General features: G+C 45.2%; 1 protein-coding gene across 1 annotated transcript in view; it reads right to left on the bottom strand.

Annotated features, from left to right (window-relative positions):
* Positions 1–7,394: 7,394 nt before the first annotated feature.
* The window catches only part of SIAH2 (siah E3 ubiquitin protein ligase 2), a 20,248-nt gene continuing 12,441 nt past the window's right edge, over positions 7,395–15,201 (bottom strand). The window contains exon 2 of the mRNA XM_034664713.1: positions 7,395–8,960. Coding sequence (XP_034520604.1) covers positions 8,403–8,960 — 558 coding nt within the window. The 3' untranslated portion in view covers positions 7,395–8,402. The remainder of the gene's footprint in view (positions 8,961–15,201) is intronic.

Here is a 15,201-nt window from a genome sequence, read left to right as displayed (position 1 = left end):
TGTGTGCAAGAAGAAAAGGAAGGAAGTATAAGAATAAAACTGTTGGAAAGATGCACAGTTATGTGAATGTACTTAATACCACTGAACAGTACCCTTAAAAATGGTTAACATGGTAATTTTATGTTAAGTATATTTTACCACAAAAAAAAGTTAAAAAGAAAAAAAAAACGCTGCTAACATGGGAATGAGAGCACCTTTCCTTTCCCACACTCTTTGAGCCTTGTACTTTCTCAGGTAGAGAGGCAAAGCCACACTTTGTGTTTTCTTAGTTTCCATCACGGTGAAGGGATTTCTCCAGAGGGGCTATTTCTACCTGTGTTAATTTCCTGTTCTAGTAAATACAGGTCAACAAGCAGTATGGAAAGTGGTTTTTGTTTGTATGTTTGAAAAATACTAACTAAACGAAGAGATATCTTTGCTGGTACCAGCTGGGTGGAACAGATGGGATGAGGGGTGCGGGCTGGGGGTGTGGGGAGCACTTGGAAGAGGACACCCCTTTTCACTTCCTTTCTGTGGACTGACTTTCATCTGCTTCTTCCTGCACTTTTTCATCAGTATTTTTTTAGAGATTATTTATTTATTTATTTGAGAAAGGGAGTGAGAGAGAGAGGATGAGAGGGGAAGGAGGGGCAGAGGGAGAAGGAGAAGCAGTCTTCCCCACTGAGCAGGAAGCCCTACATGGGGCTCGGTCCAGGGACCCCGGGATCGTAACCTGAGCCGAAGGCAGACACTGCACCAACTGAGCCACCCAGGCGTCCCATTTTCATCAGAGTCTTAACAAAAGTTATATTAACACATTGGCTGCACACTTGGAGATGACTCTGGGGGCAGGAATTTCGATGCTTCAGTGCTCCGCTGCTCCCACAGCCACCTGCTGGCCTAGTGCTCTGCCGGGCAGTTGGAGAAGCCCCCGTTGGTCAGGGTCCTGCCGTGCACACACTCCTTGCCTCCCGGCCTTGCATGAGTTTCTCACAGTGACCCTCTAAGGTGGATGTCAGCTCCGTTTTATAAATGTGGACGCTGAGGCCCAGGGAGGCTAGTGATTTGCCAAAAGCCTCCCCCTGCAAATTAGTGGCAGAATCAGGGTCCACGTGTTGATCTGCTTAGTCTCTAAAGTCCACAGTCTTCTCATGATACTTGGTAGGTCACTTCACTTATTTTAACTGCAGTATAAAACAAGGGAAAATTAAATAAGGTTAGGGTTTGGACCAGATCAGTGGTTCTCTGCTCTAACTGCATGTGGGACTCTCCTGGGGAGCTTTAAAAAGGCCACAGAAGCTCAGCCCTACTGCCAGGGATTCTAACTCTGGTCCTCATATACTTTTGTCCTCAGTGAGGCAAGTGGGTTGAGAACCTCCGGTCTTCACCAGTGCTTCACAAACTCGAACTGCATCCAAGTCATCTGGGATTGTATTAAAATGCAGATTCTGGGGGCGCCTGTGTGGCACAGCGGTTAAGCGTTTGCCTTTGGCTCAGGGCGTGATCCTGGTGTTGTGGGATCGAGCCCCACATCAGGCTCCTCCGCGATGAGCCTGCTTCTTCCTCTCCCACTCCCCCTGCTTGTGTTCCCTCTCTCGCTGGCTGTCTCTATCTCTGTCAAATAAATAAATAAAATCTTTAAAAAAAAAATAAAATGCAGATTCTGATTCAGTTGGTCGGGGGTATGGCCAGAGATGCTACATTTCTAACAAGCTCCCAGGGGATGCTGCTGCTGCTGGTCCATGGACCACACTTTGAGTAGTGAGGGTCTGAATAATCTTAGCTCACTGGCCCCTTCTAACATGCTATGACAGTAGAGAAAGCAGTTCTAAAGCACAGGTGTTCTGTATCCACCAAACATCTGCATGCCTATACCCCCCGTTCATCCCTCTCTGTTACAAACAAGCACTTGTTTCTTTTGGTGGTCAAAATGTGTGCGCGCCAAACATCAATAACGATGCGTCATGTAACACGGTGAAGGGTCATGGACGCTAGCAGCTGTTCCTATCCGAGTTCTGTTGCTTACTGTCTGTGAGCTTAGGCAAGTTGCTTACTCTCCCTGAACTTTAATGTCCTCAACCTCAAATTGAGGCTAATAAACCCTTATCCTCATTGGGATATGAGGGAGGATTTAATGGGTTAATATAGGCAAAGCACTTTGCGCACACACAGGTGCCCAATAAATGGCAACTGCCGTTATCTTGCTGAACTTTGCAAGCTGATCCAATCTTATAATACAGTTCCCCATAGGGTCAAAGGAACCCTCATCTGTGCCCTCTGCAAGGGTCATCAAACACAGAGCAGAGTCTGCCTTTGATATGAATGTCAGGTGACACCATGACATAAGACATTTTAGGGCACAGACCCTTCAGGCCAGCATTTCTGCCGTTGCCTAGAGAATGACTGGGACAGAGAGACTATTTCCTCCCTTCTCTAGGTTGTTTGATTGTCTCCCCATTTCTGTTCCCTGCGTACCCGAGGCAAATTCCCCAGTGATTTTTGACATAAAAACAGACAATGTTAACTCTTGAGGTGTTTCTTATAGTGCTGTCAGCAGACTAACATTGGTAGTAGTTTCTTCCATCAGCTATTCATGGTATGCCCAGGTACCCAGGGATACAGGGATGAACAAAAATTCAGTCTGTACCCCCTGGAGTTTGTTGAGGGGAGGCAGACACTAAGCAAATAAAACACACAGTTGTAACTGTAGAAAGTGCTGTGAGGGAGAAGAGGGCACCCTGAAAGAAAGTATTAAAGAGCTTGTGACACCAGCAACTTTCATTTAAAAAGAGCCTCTGATTGCCCATGTGTAGAATGGATTGGAGCAGGGCAAGAGGGGGACAAGTGGCGGCAGGCGGGTTGGGGAGAAGCTGGTAGAATCAGGACTTGGAGCAAATACCCTTCATTTGCATTTATTATTATAAAATGTTGGCTTGTAGTTGTAATAGTTTTATAATTTTCCCCCTTTTGATCAATATAGAAGATACCATGTTGTCATCATGAAAAATTCTAATCCGTGTGTGGCTTTCCCTCTGTAGGTCTCCTTCCCTCCCTTCCCCTCTCTTTCTTTCTCTCAACCAACCTTCCTTCCTTCTTTCTTTTTCTTTTTTCTTTTCTTTTTCCTTCTTTTCTTCCTTTTTTTTCTTTTCTTTCTTTCCCTCTCCCTCCCTTTCTCTTCTCTTCTCATTTCTTTCGTCTATAAAATGGTGGTGATAGCAGTTGTTGTTATCAATACGGTCTAACATTTTTCCTTGCCTTGTCATTTGGAGACTCCAATACAAATGAAAAGAATTCACAAATACAAAATTTTAAGCTTCAGATTAGTAGCCAAAGCAGGTTTAACAATACGTAGAGTTAGATTTCCTATTCTTTAAGAACTCTTGACTTCCTTTCTTTCGGGCCAGCTCAGGTTGGTGAAATTATAATCATACTTCAAGCAGAGGCTGCATGAGTCAGGAAGGTCAAGGCCACAGGCGTCTCAAGACAGAACTACAAAGCAAAAATGGTCTCTATGCCCAGGCACCGTGCCTAGCTCTAGATCGTGGGAATCTGAGAGGCAGCTGGAGCATGAGTCACCAGCTAACGCTGACTGACACATGCTGGGTCACAATTATCCCAGAATCACCTCATATAAAACCTGGCTGGCATGATTTACACACCTCAACTTTAAATAGCTCAATTGTCTTGCAGAAATTAGTACTATAGTAGAAGCATTTAGAAAACAAACCTTCAAATGTTGCAAGTTAGGAAACATGGCACCAGAGAGGTCAACTGACCAACCAAAGGTCACACTGCTGATACATGGCAAGACCCCAAAACTTGAAGTTAGGTACAGGCGAGATTTCCTTGGATGGTACTGTAGGAAGTTGCATGATTCTGCTGCTGAGACAGAGACACGCAGCTATTTGTCTGAATCTGCTCGTAGTTCTAGCTGGCTGAATATCACCAACCAAATTCGCCATCGGATGCACTGGATAGTTTACTGTGGGCACATCACCCTCTTAATCCCCTAAATGTTAAAGAATCAGAGAAACCAAGACCTACTCCTGCTCACAGAAAGGCTGAGAATGCCTGACCTCAAGGCTAGTTGGTTTAAAAAATTTTTTGAAAGTATAGCATATAGAATAATGCAAATACGAATATAACACACTCAGTTCCTGCCACTCAGAATTAACAACTATGAACATTTTCTTCCAAAGAATTTTGAGCATCTTTTTTCTTTAGAATGGCTCAGGCATTGGAAGACGTGGGTTGAATCTACCATCTTGCTTGATCAGCCTGATTTCTACTAAATTAGAATATAGAACTAGGACAGGAAAGGGAAATAAATTGTTTTTTATTTTTTTTAATTTTTATTATTATTTTTTAAGATTTTATTTATTTGACAGAGACACAGCGAGAGAGGGAACACAAGCAGGGGGAGAAGCAGGCTTCCTGCTGAGCAGGGAGCCCAATGCGGGGCTGATCCCAGAACCCTGGGATCATGACCTGAGCCGAAGGCAGATGCTTAACGACTGAGCCACCCAGGTGCCCTAGAAATTGTTTTTTAAAAACAATATAGTACATAAGTGGACCATATGACAAACGCCTATCACTGTGTTTTAAATTGCATTTGCAACTGGAACTACATAAAAAGATGTTTTAATTTACATAATCTTTTTTGCTGTTTTCACTTCCTCTTAAAACAGGGAATAACCTGGGGATTTTTGCTTGTTTTGGGGCAGAAAATGCTTAGTTTTTAAAAAAGCCAGAGAGTAAAAGTTAAGTTTACAGATTTCCAGTGACAGAGACTAAAGGGAGCTAAGTAATTCTGGAAAGCAAAAGTTCAGAGTTTTGTTGCCTAAAATTTTACCTTCATTTGTTGAGTTCTGGAAACATGTTTGAACTGGGAGTGTGGATTCTAGAATCAGTGCTGCCACTAATGCACTGTATGGCTGCTGGCCCATCACTTTACGTCCTGGGGCTGAAAAGCTAACACTTTACGCTTTAGGAATAATCTGAGTCCACGATCTCCATCTAAATGGGCTTTTGATGAGAGCTTTTTTTTTTTTTTTTTATCTTCGTACCTTGTCGACCAGTGGGTCCTGATTTTCCCCATCACACAGAACAAGAAGGCTTGGATAGGGACAGGAAGTGGTGATGACAAGCTAGGCTGGTTTATGCACAGAATACATCGCCTGGGTGCTGTGTACACGCTGGACAGCCACATCTGGACCAGCTCTGGCTCTGAAGATCTAAGTCCACCTGCTGCTGGATGCTAGTTTCACCTCCACAGATTGCCCCTTGTACTGGCTCGTGATTTTCTTAGTAACCAGAGCTATAGTTCTCATTCATTTACCAAACTCGGTAGAAGCACCTTCTATTGTTCAGGGCACTATTTTTCACCTTTATTTGAAGAATACCCTGGAAGATAAGTTACTTTAGCAATTCCTTAACCGTGTCTAGTATTTTCATTACCGTAAACCTCTTTGCCACAGACAGCTTTGCCACAGCATTTTTGCCCTGTAACTAATTGTCCGTAGGGCAATTTTGCTGTAAAAGATCAAATATCTGGTTTCATTTCTCATTGATGAATCAACTGCCTTTGGCAGAGTTAATGTATTAAAACTAGTTGTCTGTTTCATTTCTCCATTGACAAAGTTCCCATTTTTGTATTACATAAATCTTAGCTAGCCCTCAAAATGGTCTGTACAGGGACAAGTATATGTGGAGGTCTTGAAATAGTGGATCGTAACAAGTACATATATTGACTTAATCGAAAGTATGGTGATAAAACTTACGGAAAGTGTGAAATGAGTGTAAAGCCAGATTACATTCTATACCAGAAAATGATAGCTCATTTTCAATGATAACAATGCTCGGTTACAGTGCTTATACCATTAGCATTTCTTGCACATTTCCCATACAACTTTGGAAGGTCTAGCAATGAACATGTGACAGTATGCCAAGAACAAACAACAGCTGAGAGGCTTTTACAACTCGATACAAAGCTCTGTTACAAAAATGTATCATAGTATTGGGAAGCTGCTACCTTTTCTTAATGAAGGAAGATGTTTCAGCAAAAAAAGAAAAAGTAGGAGGCTGAACAAAGAGATTAATCAACAAGCAAAAAAAAAGTATAATACTATGAATGAAAGACTTGAAGGCCAGTGATTAGGTATAATCCACTAAGTGAAATCATTATTTGTGCAGTATCACGGTGAATCTACACACATTTTAAGTGTATTCAAATATTTTGTATTCTGGGGCGCCTGGATGGCTCAGTTAAGCGTCCGACTCTTGACTTTGGTTCAGATCATGATATCAAGGTGGTGAGATCGAGCCCCGTGTTGGGTTCTGCGCTGGGTGTAGAGCTTGCTTAAGATTCTGTCTCTTTCCCTCTCCTTCTGCCCCCTCCCCGCCACCCCACTCGCACACTCTCTCAAAAAAAATATTTTGTATTCCACAATCAAGTCTTTTTAGTTTTTTTTCATGTTTCATTATGTCCTTTTAAATGAATGTCTCACTTTTATTTTTTTGTTTTTTTTATGGCACAATTGCCTTATGGCCAATTAGTTATGCAGTGAAAATGTTTGTGGCAAAAACACTTGCGGCAGAAATGTCTATGGCTGAGCTGTGTATAGTGAAAGTTTCTAGAACCTTCCTTAACTGCCAGAACTCTATCCTGAATAAAAACTCAACACTGCCTCTCACCTTAAAAATGAAAACAACTCTAAAGCCATTCCTTCCATTGGGTGCTACTCTAATGCCAGTAGGCTGCTAAGTTAGGCAGTCTTCCATCCCCACCAGGCAAATGGGGCTAATATTATGAATTCCTTTGAGAGCTCAGGGTTGGAACTGTGAGAGTGGGTCACCCTGGCTCAAATCCAGGACTCCAGATTAGGTCTAGCCAAGCCTCTTCCTTCTGTTTCTGTAATGCAGGAGAAATACTCTTCTTCCATTAGTGCTAGGGCTTGAAAGAACATCTCCAAGTAAGAGACCAGTAACACCAAGGACAGTGCATGGTTCAGGGAAGTGAGTTTGGACCCCATTTCTTTTTTTTTTTCTTTTTTTAAAGATTTATTTATTTTATTTATTAGACAGAGAGAGACAGCCAGTGAGAGAGGGAACACAAGCAGGGGGAGTGGGAGAGGAAGAAGCAGGCTCCCGGCGGAGGAGCCTGATGTGGGGCTCGATCCCATAACGCCAGGATCACACCCTGAGCCGAAGGCAGACGCTTAACCGCTATGCCACCCAGGTGCCCCTGGACCCCATTTCTAACACAGACCTGTGTCAGAACCTTGGACAAATGACTGTTTCTTCATGTCGAAAGAGTGATAGCTCCAAGCCTAAGGTAGTGGTGAGGTTTCACACACCTGCACACAGTAAGCGTCCAATAAATAAACATTATTCAACTGGGAAAAAGAAGCACAATATTCATTTTTGGAAAATATTTATTAAAAAACTAAAGTGAATGTGGCAAAAAACAACAATCCAACACATACCTTTAAATAGCAAGCATATGACACTTGTAAAGCTTTTCCAACTCTACTGATCTCATCTTTCCCACCATCTACAGTCAAGGATGGCCTCCGAGGGAAGCCACATGTAAACAGGTCATCTGTACTGGCGATGAGCAAAAACTAATTATGTGACTCCTATCAATGGTCATATGATTCGCTTTCCTAGGCAATTCACCCCAAACACAAGAGAGTGACCAAATCTCAGGAGTGTGTTCACGGGGATCTGCAATTCTGGTTTTAATTTGGGAGTGGCAGGTGGTGGGGGCATGAAATAGTAGAAAGAAAACAGTATCAGTAGAGGGCAATCGTAAAGCACCTTTAAAATCTGGACCCTTTCCACAATTTAACCCAGTAATTCTCAAACTTCCTTGTCGAGCAGAATCACCTGATGAGACTGTTAAATTCACAGGCTCCCCAGATCTGCATGTTTACGAGGAGTACTGCAGGTGATCCATGCCTATTGGTTAGCCACCCAGTTTGAGAAACAATGCATTAAAATGCATTAAAACAATTCCTACCCCCCCTAAAAACAAGATAAAAGTTAAGGAATCTATTGACAGTCACTGTGCTTTTGTCAACTTGGAGGCACCAAGAGAGGGAGTCAGGCAGGAAGGAGCCTCCAATTCCTAACGTACTGGTCTACAGGGGCCCTGAGCAACCTGTCAAGTGCTGTTCAGGAAGTAAATAAAATTTAATGATAAAGTTGATTTTAGATCACAGAACAGACTCCAGATGACTAACAGGCCAACCCCATTCATCCCTGTTAAATGAACTCTGCTGGGCCGATGCCAGATGGGAAGCTGCTTGTTCAAACAGAACACGGGGTAACTGTGGGTCTTGATCCGTGAAGACACAGTGAATAGAACATCTATAAAAACCTTTATTCCCCGTAGAGCACTCTGCCCGAATAATTGCGGCGCCTCAAGGACAACACGTAGAAATGGTCACATTGATTCCAAGGTTGCCATTATCCGCAAACAGATGCGCTATGGCTGTGTCAAAAACAAGGCAGTCGCTGTTCATGATGGCGGCCGCCACACCGTCGTGGATGGACCGGGGCGTGGCCTCCCAGGTCAGTCTCCGCCGGTTCCCGTTCAGCTCCAGTCTGTAGGCAAAGTTCTCGGCTTGCTTGCGGGTGCCGATGAGCAGCACGATGGCGAAGAACTGCTGGTGGCCCTCGTATTTCTCCTGCTTCTCCAGCACCAGCATGAAGTGGTGGCCGAAGCAGGACTGCATCATGACCCAGTCGACGGCCCCCGGCAGGTTAATGTCCGTGGCGAGGAAGACGATGTCTTCTCCCTGGAGGGTGGTAATGCTTTTGTGCGCGTGCATGAGGTGGGACATCACGGCTTCCAGGGACCCCTGCCACTTGCAGGAGGCCCCGGGGCAAGGGCAGGAGTAGGGGCGGTATTCACAGATGTCTTCGTGTTCTGGCTTCTCCGTGTGGTGCAGGGTCAGGGAACAGCCCGTGGTGGCGTACTGCAAGAACGGAAAGAAACGCGTTGAGCCGCCAGGCCTTCGCCACACTCCTGCTGCTGCAGACCTCTAACTAAGAGGGCTCTCACCCCCTTGGGTTTCTGGGGCTTAAACTCTATTCTCCTGTCAACTACGCTCGCTCGAGGGGAGGTAAAGAGTTACGACTACAAAGTCTGCGTTCATATTCGTCATCAGTCCTGCCGTTCATAAAATCGGGGGACTATCCTCAGCCAGGAACGGACTGCATGCCATTCCAACATGGTTGAAAATGGAACTGGAGCGCTCTTCATATTAACATCTCAAACAGGATTGCTGAGCCAGTGCGAGAAAACCGGGCCTGCCCCATATTTTCTGTGAATTTAAAGAATTTTGTAAAATTTAAAATGGCTTAGGTGTATGGTTGGGCAAGGAATATGCTGCCTCCAGACTGGTTTTCACCTAAAGACAATTAGGAAAACGGTATAGCTCCTCTCGGTTGTCCGCTGCCCCTTCTTCCTAGCTCAGATCGGTGACTGGCAGGAAGGCTGCGGGAAGGATGCCCTTCAGGTTCCCGCTCTTGTCTGCTGGAGTGACCAGCCAGGGCAGAAGAGGGCTGGACCCCCCTCACATTGCTAGAAATATTACCTCACTTTCTTCACCTTTCAACCCCCCAATCCCAAGGGGCTCTGGACATACTTTTTGGGCCCATCTTCATGACCAGGTATGTCAGGCTCTCATGACAGGCCCGGGAGGCAGAGGCACTAAAGTGGGTCCCACGGGAGGCTCCCAGGCGAGGACTGTGATACAGGCCAGTCCCTCAATGCTGCCGTAATAGGGTAGGAACAAAACCTTTCTCTCCCTTGCACTTGGGATGACATTCCTGATGAATAAATCACAGCTATCTTGGGAAAAGACCACACCGAAAGGAATTAGACTCTTGCTCCCAACCTTCACAAGAATGACAGTGTTAATTCCTAGACACCAGATGGGGAATCAGCCCACAAGCAGACACTTGCCCAGAGAACTGCGCTGTTGTCTTGTAAAGAGTAAGGAGAGCTGAAATCACCTTTTTGGGTGAAACTAGGAGTCGGAGCACACAGTGGCGCTAAACTGTCTGGGTCACCGCACTTGGATTCTCCCACCCCTTTCTGAGGACAGGAAGACAACAAATGAGGGCCGGGCCCTATGTCTAAGATGCTGTGCCCATCTGCTCACAAAACAAAGCCTCACATCTGTTTTTGGTTCTCTCTACCCTGCCTAGGAAATAAACCCCTTATAAACTTTAAGTCGGCCAAATTCTAACCTTTGCAGATGAATTTACCACTAGCAACTGGCAGGCACTGAACACCTAAGCTACAGTCACTCAGAGGAAGCTGAGAAGGCCGGCTCCATTCTTAGGGAGATGAGTCTCCCCTAGCAAGGAAGAACGGGGTGGCTTGAACAAAGAAATGCAGCTGGCTCCTCCCCTATACCTAACGTGGATTATAGCANCAGGCACTGAGCACCTAAGCTACAGTCACTCAGAGGAAGCTGAGAAGGCCGGCTCCATTCTTAGGGAGATGAGTCTCCCCTAGCAAGGAAGAACGGGGTGGCTTGAACAAAGAAATGCAGCTGGCTCCTCCCCTATACCTAACGTGGATTATAGCAACCTTCAGTAGAAACTGGCAGAAATATTTCCCTGTTATTTACTTTGCCCATAGGGAGTGCTTATTCACCTTTTTGAACCACGCACTAATTTTAAAAGCACGGGTATAAAAAACTTTATCATGTGAAGGAGAAACAAATTTATTTACCCACACATATTTCTAGTTGGTGTTCCTAACAGTAAGGCCTTAAAACACCAAAATCCCTATTAACAGTGTTTTAAAGCTAGAGTGTGGCTAGGAATACAGAACCTTCTGATGTTCTGTGAGGGATGGGTGAGGCATTTGTGCCCAGTGTAAACACACATTACGCACAATAAAAATAGCAAGAATTAGCCCAGAGCCTGGCAGATCCTCCGGCTGAAACAAGCCCCTAACCTTTGGATCTGAAGAAGTTTCAGAATGGGCTGTTTACCACAGCTGCCCACGAACAACTCCAGGAACTCGATGAACTTTGGCAAAGAGTACAGAAAAGTACCACCTCCACCCCTTCCCTGACCCAAAGCCCCAAACCACTCTACCTTCACGGACTCAGATGTACAACAAATATTTATCGTCCAGCAATTATTTTAGAACTTTTTCTTGTGTAGCTCAGGTAGGAATATTTATTTATATTCTGAATTATTTGGTTTGCCTTACAAGCCACACATTCTTCCTTCAACCCAAATATAGAGAACAGGGAACCTCCCCCAAACGACACAAATAGAAAAGTCATACTGAGCATTTGTATGGGCAATGACCTTACATAAAAAGATCTTGCTACAGCCTCTATTAACTTAAAGAAATATATTTTTAAAGTGTTAGGTGCTTACTCTGCTTTTTCTAAACAAGCTGAACTTTAAAGCCAATCTATTCCTTCTCTTTTCCATCATGGGTGAGGGCGTGTCTTCATGACCACTGGTGCCACTTTTATGATAACTGGGTAAGAGAAGATCTCTAAAAAGAAAAGATCTACACTTTAAATAGGCGTGCACTCATGCACGCACAGACACACGCACTCTTATGCCACACTTCATTCTTGTTACCATCTTGGCATTGTTGTGGAAAAGTGGCTCTCGTCCAGGGATCAGAGGGAGGGTTCGGGGTCTGTGAAATCCGACAGTGCAGAACCATCTAGGTGCCTCTGAGCAGCTCACCCAAATTACGCTGGGCCCTGGCTTGGGTTCTCCTGACAGGCGCCAAGGGTTCCTAAGAACTGCCAACCCCTGTCCTAGCGCACACAGAGGGGATCAAGCAGAGGATCCTGCCCTGGTGGTGGTCTCTTGAGAGGGGCCATAACCGAGCAACAACAAACAATTCAAAACTCTCACAAGTACAGACAGCTACTTGAAGGAAGTCCAGAAGAGTGACAGGTGATTTCAAAGTGGGGATGGGAGGAGGAAGGGAGAAGGAAAGCTTCACTACAGGCAAAGTGGACGGTGGATGGAGCAGTTCCATCTGGTTCTAGCATTGGGTGAGTGGAGCAAACAGCAGGGATAAAACCTAAACGAGAAGGCAGGTCCAGCTTCCTTCGGGGACTTGACTGACAATGTAGTTTAATTTCTGGGTTTCTCTACAGTTGCACTACAAGTTTTCCCTGCCATCTGAAAGTACAGTGTTCCCATGAAACCCTTGTAAGACAAATGGCAGAAGGCAAAGAAGCAATTACCATTAACTGATACGGAAAAATTTTCGAGCATTCCTAGTTCCAAAAAATAACTTCTCTTGGGCTTTTCTGATACCTTAGGACACATCTCGCTAACGGATGCACAAAATCAACTGAGATAAAGCACAGATGCTCACAAATGCCAGTTCAAAGCTATGGAGTCTTGATGCTGAGATGCTGAGTGTAGGTCCCAGGAAAAGGAGCTTGGCGAGGCCACTCCTGCTGCTCAGGATGCGCACTGCAAAAGAAATGCTGAATGCTATATTCCCTTTCTGCCTTTTTTTTTTTGTAATAGTGAAAATCCTCTTTAGATTTCTTTTGGTTAGCACAAACAGGTCTTTTATAAAAGCAAAGTGACGTCAAGTGAACATTCAAAAAGCGGGGGGTAGCTGTTCTGATGTTTTAGGCCAGGTAACCCTTTGTGGCGGGGGCTGTCTGCATCGTACGGTGTTTAGCAGCAGCCCTGGCCTCCGCCCACCGCATGCCAGGAGCAATCTTCCCCTCCCCCATTGTGACTACCAGAAATGTCACAGGCACGGCCGAATGTCTGGGCAAGGACAAAACAGCCTGGGGTTGATTTTGATGGATGACAAAACCTGGCTGGGCAGCCACAACGACAGCTGTGAGGAGGGGCCCACACCAGCAAGCAGGTCAGGCTGGTCACTGTCCCGCCCAACGTGCACTACCCAGGACGGCTCAGGAACACCAGCCGCCAGCTGAGGCACACAACTGGGACTTGGTGGTTTGCAAATCGTGGAGGTAGGCTAGGGTGCTTGTTCTACCCGTTTTACAGCCTGACTGATTCATCCTGGCATCCCATTCGTGGCCACACTGCCGCCCAAGCCCTGCACTCCTGTGCTCCTCCTTGAGTGCTCTTTCCAGGTACATGATCGCTTAGGAGTCAAACAATATTTTGAAGTAAAAGAAAGAATTCACATTGATCTTAACCTCCAGTTCCCAACCCACCACACACACAACCCAAGAGTCCATGGATGGACTTCTTCCCTGGATTGCAAGGAGAAAGACAGCCCTGAAATCGCTTCTCCCTCAGGAATGAGGAGCGGCACCTTGCAAGCAGGTAACCAGTAATTAGGCCCTCCCAGCTGCCCTGGTACCTGGCAAGAAAGGTTCTGAGGTTTCACTTTTCACACTCTGGCTAGGGCTTTGCCCCACCAAACAGGGAGGGCTCAAAGGATGCCTGCTTTCCTTGAGATGCCTGGCTCTTCCTGCACACTCTTCTTCCTGAGACCAGGCACTTGGGCTGCCTGTGTGTCCTGGGGACAGGTCCACAGCTATAAATGAGATTTCTCCACAGGGGAACAGCTGCTCACCTCCCCTGGGGGTGCGGTGAGGAGGGAATTCACTTGAAGTAAACCTCTTTCGGGGGAGGGGGAAGGAGACACAACCGCTCACAGAAGCCCAAAGCTCTAGAAGACATAGGGAGGGGGAAGATGACCCAGCAGAATGAGAAACAAATGTTGAAATAACATTTCTGACTTCTCTTTAGAAACTTTTCAGGTGGCAGTGGCTCAGATGTCTTGTGCAAACATGTTCTGCCACAAGGGCCATGGGTGACCGGTGCCTCCTTTTTAAGTCTTTGCAGAAAGCAGTAAATCGTGCCAATTCTTTTCCTGGGTATGGGGTATGAAGGTTGTATTTCAGTTGAATTTAGGTAGGGCTTTTCCTTTTTCGGCAGAGAAATCTGTTGACACGCGAATATGATGGGGTACATCAGAAAACAAACACTAGCCATCTGTTATGTACCTAATAAGCACAGTCACGTTGTATTTCGTTTATGGAATGAGTACATAAACAGAATAACCCTGCTTCGCCAGGGTGCTTGTGAAGGTCACGGATCTTGTGACTGGTTTAGAACAAGTCACTTAATCTATTTAATTAAATGTGAGTCCATGCAATTCAAGACCGATTTCCTGAGCTTCAACAATCAGCAGTCTACTACAATGGAGGCGCCCTGAACTCTGGGCAGAGACGCGTCCCTGCTCGGGGCCTGTGGGGTAACCGCCCTGCTGCCGCCTGCTTACACCTCCTAGGAAACTGAAATTTATTAGCCAAGTATCCGCCTGCGCCTCAGAGGACAGTGTCTCAGGAAAAACAAAGCACACTCAGTATTTTGTTGTTGATGCTCCTCAACTTTTGAATTAAATCCAGGCAATGACCTTGTCTGAGAATAACCACAGGCAAACTGTGCTTCTCCATCCATCTCATGGTCTGTAACGATCACAAAATGCACACATATGGCTGCGTGCGATGCAGGACCCCAGACTGGGAAACCAGAACTGCCCCAAAGGGCATTACTGGGGCAGCGACTGAAGTTTGAATATGGACTGTCGATTAGATACTAGTGTCCACCGCATGTCACACTTCCTGATTTTGATAACTGGACCATAATTGTATAAGAAGGCGTCCTTGTTTTTAGGAGAAACACAGTGCAGTATTTAGGGGTAAAGGGGCAGGACACCTGCAACGTCCATTCAAACGGCTAAGTAAGTGTATGTATGAATAGAGAGCACCCATAATGATAAAGCAAATGGGGCAAAAAGGAAACAACTGGTGAATTTGTTGGATAAAAGGTATATAAGAATATTTTTGTATTATTAAGACGACCGTTGGGGAAATTTGAAATCATATAAAAACGTGTTAAAGAATTCAGAGACTAAGTTAGCATATTTATTCTTTATGGGATAAAGAGTCTTTTGGCTGATTTGGCTGAGTGACTTAAGTGTGATCATACTAGTTTTTTTTTTTTTAAAGATTTTATTTATTTATTCAACAGAGATAGAGACAGACAGTGAGAGAGGGAACACAAGCAGGGGGAGTGGGAGAGGAAGAAGCAGGCTCATAGCGGAAGAGCCTGATGTGGGACTCGATCTCATAACGCTGGGATCATGCCCTGAGCCGAAGGCAGACACTTAACCGCTGTGCCACCCAGGCGTCCCTAGGTTTTTTTTTTTTTTTT

Source organism: Ailuropoda melanoleuca, chromosome 1 (genome assembly GCF_002007445.2).
Source record: "Ailuropoda melanoleuca isolate Jingjing chromosome 1, ASM200744v2, whole genome shotgun sequence".
In the NCBI taxonomy this organism is placed as follows: domain Eukaryota; kingdom Metazoa; phylum Chordata; class Mammalia; order Carnivora; family Ursidae; genus Ailuropoda; species Ailuropoda melanoleuca.
This window is presented reverse-complemented; position numbering and strand designations above follow the sequence as displayed.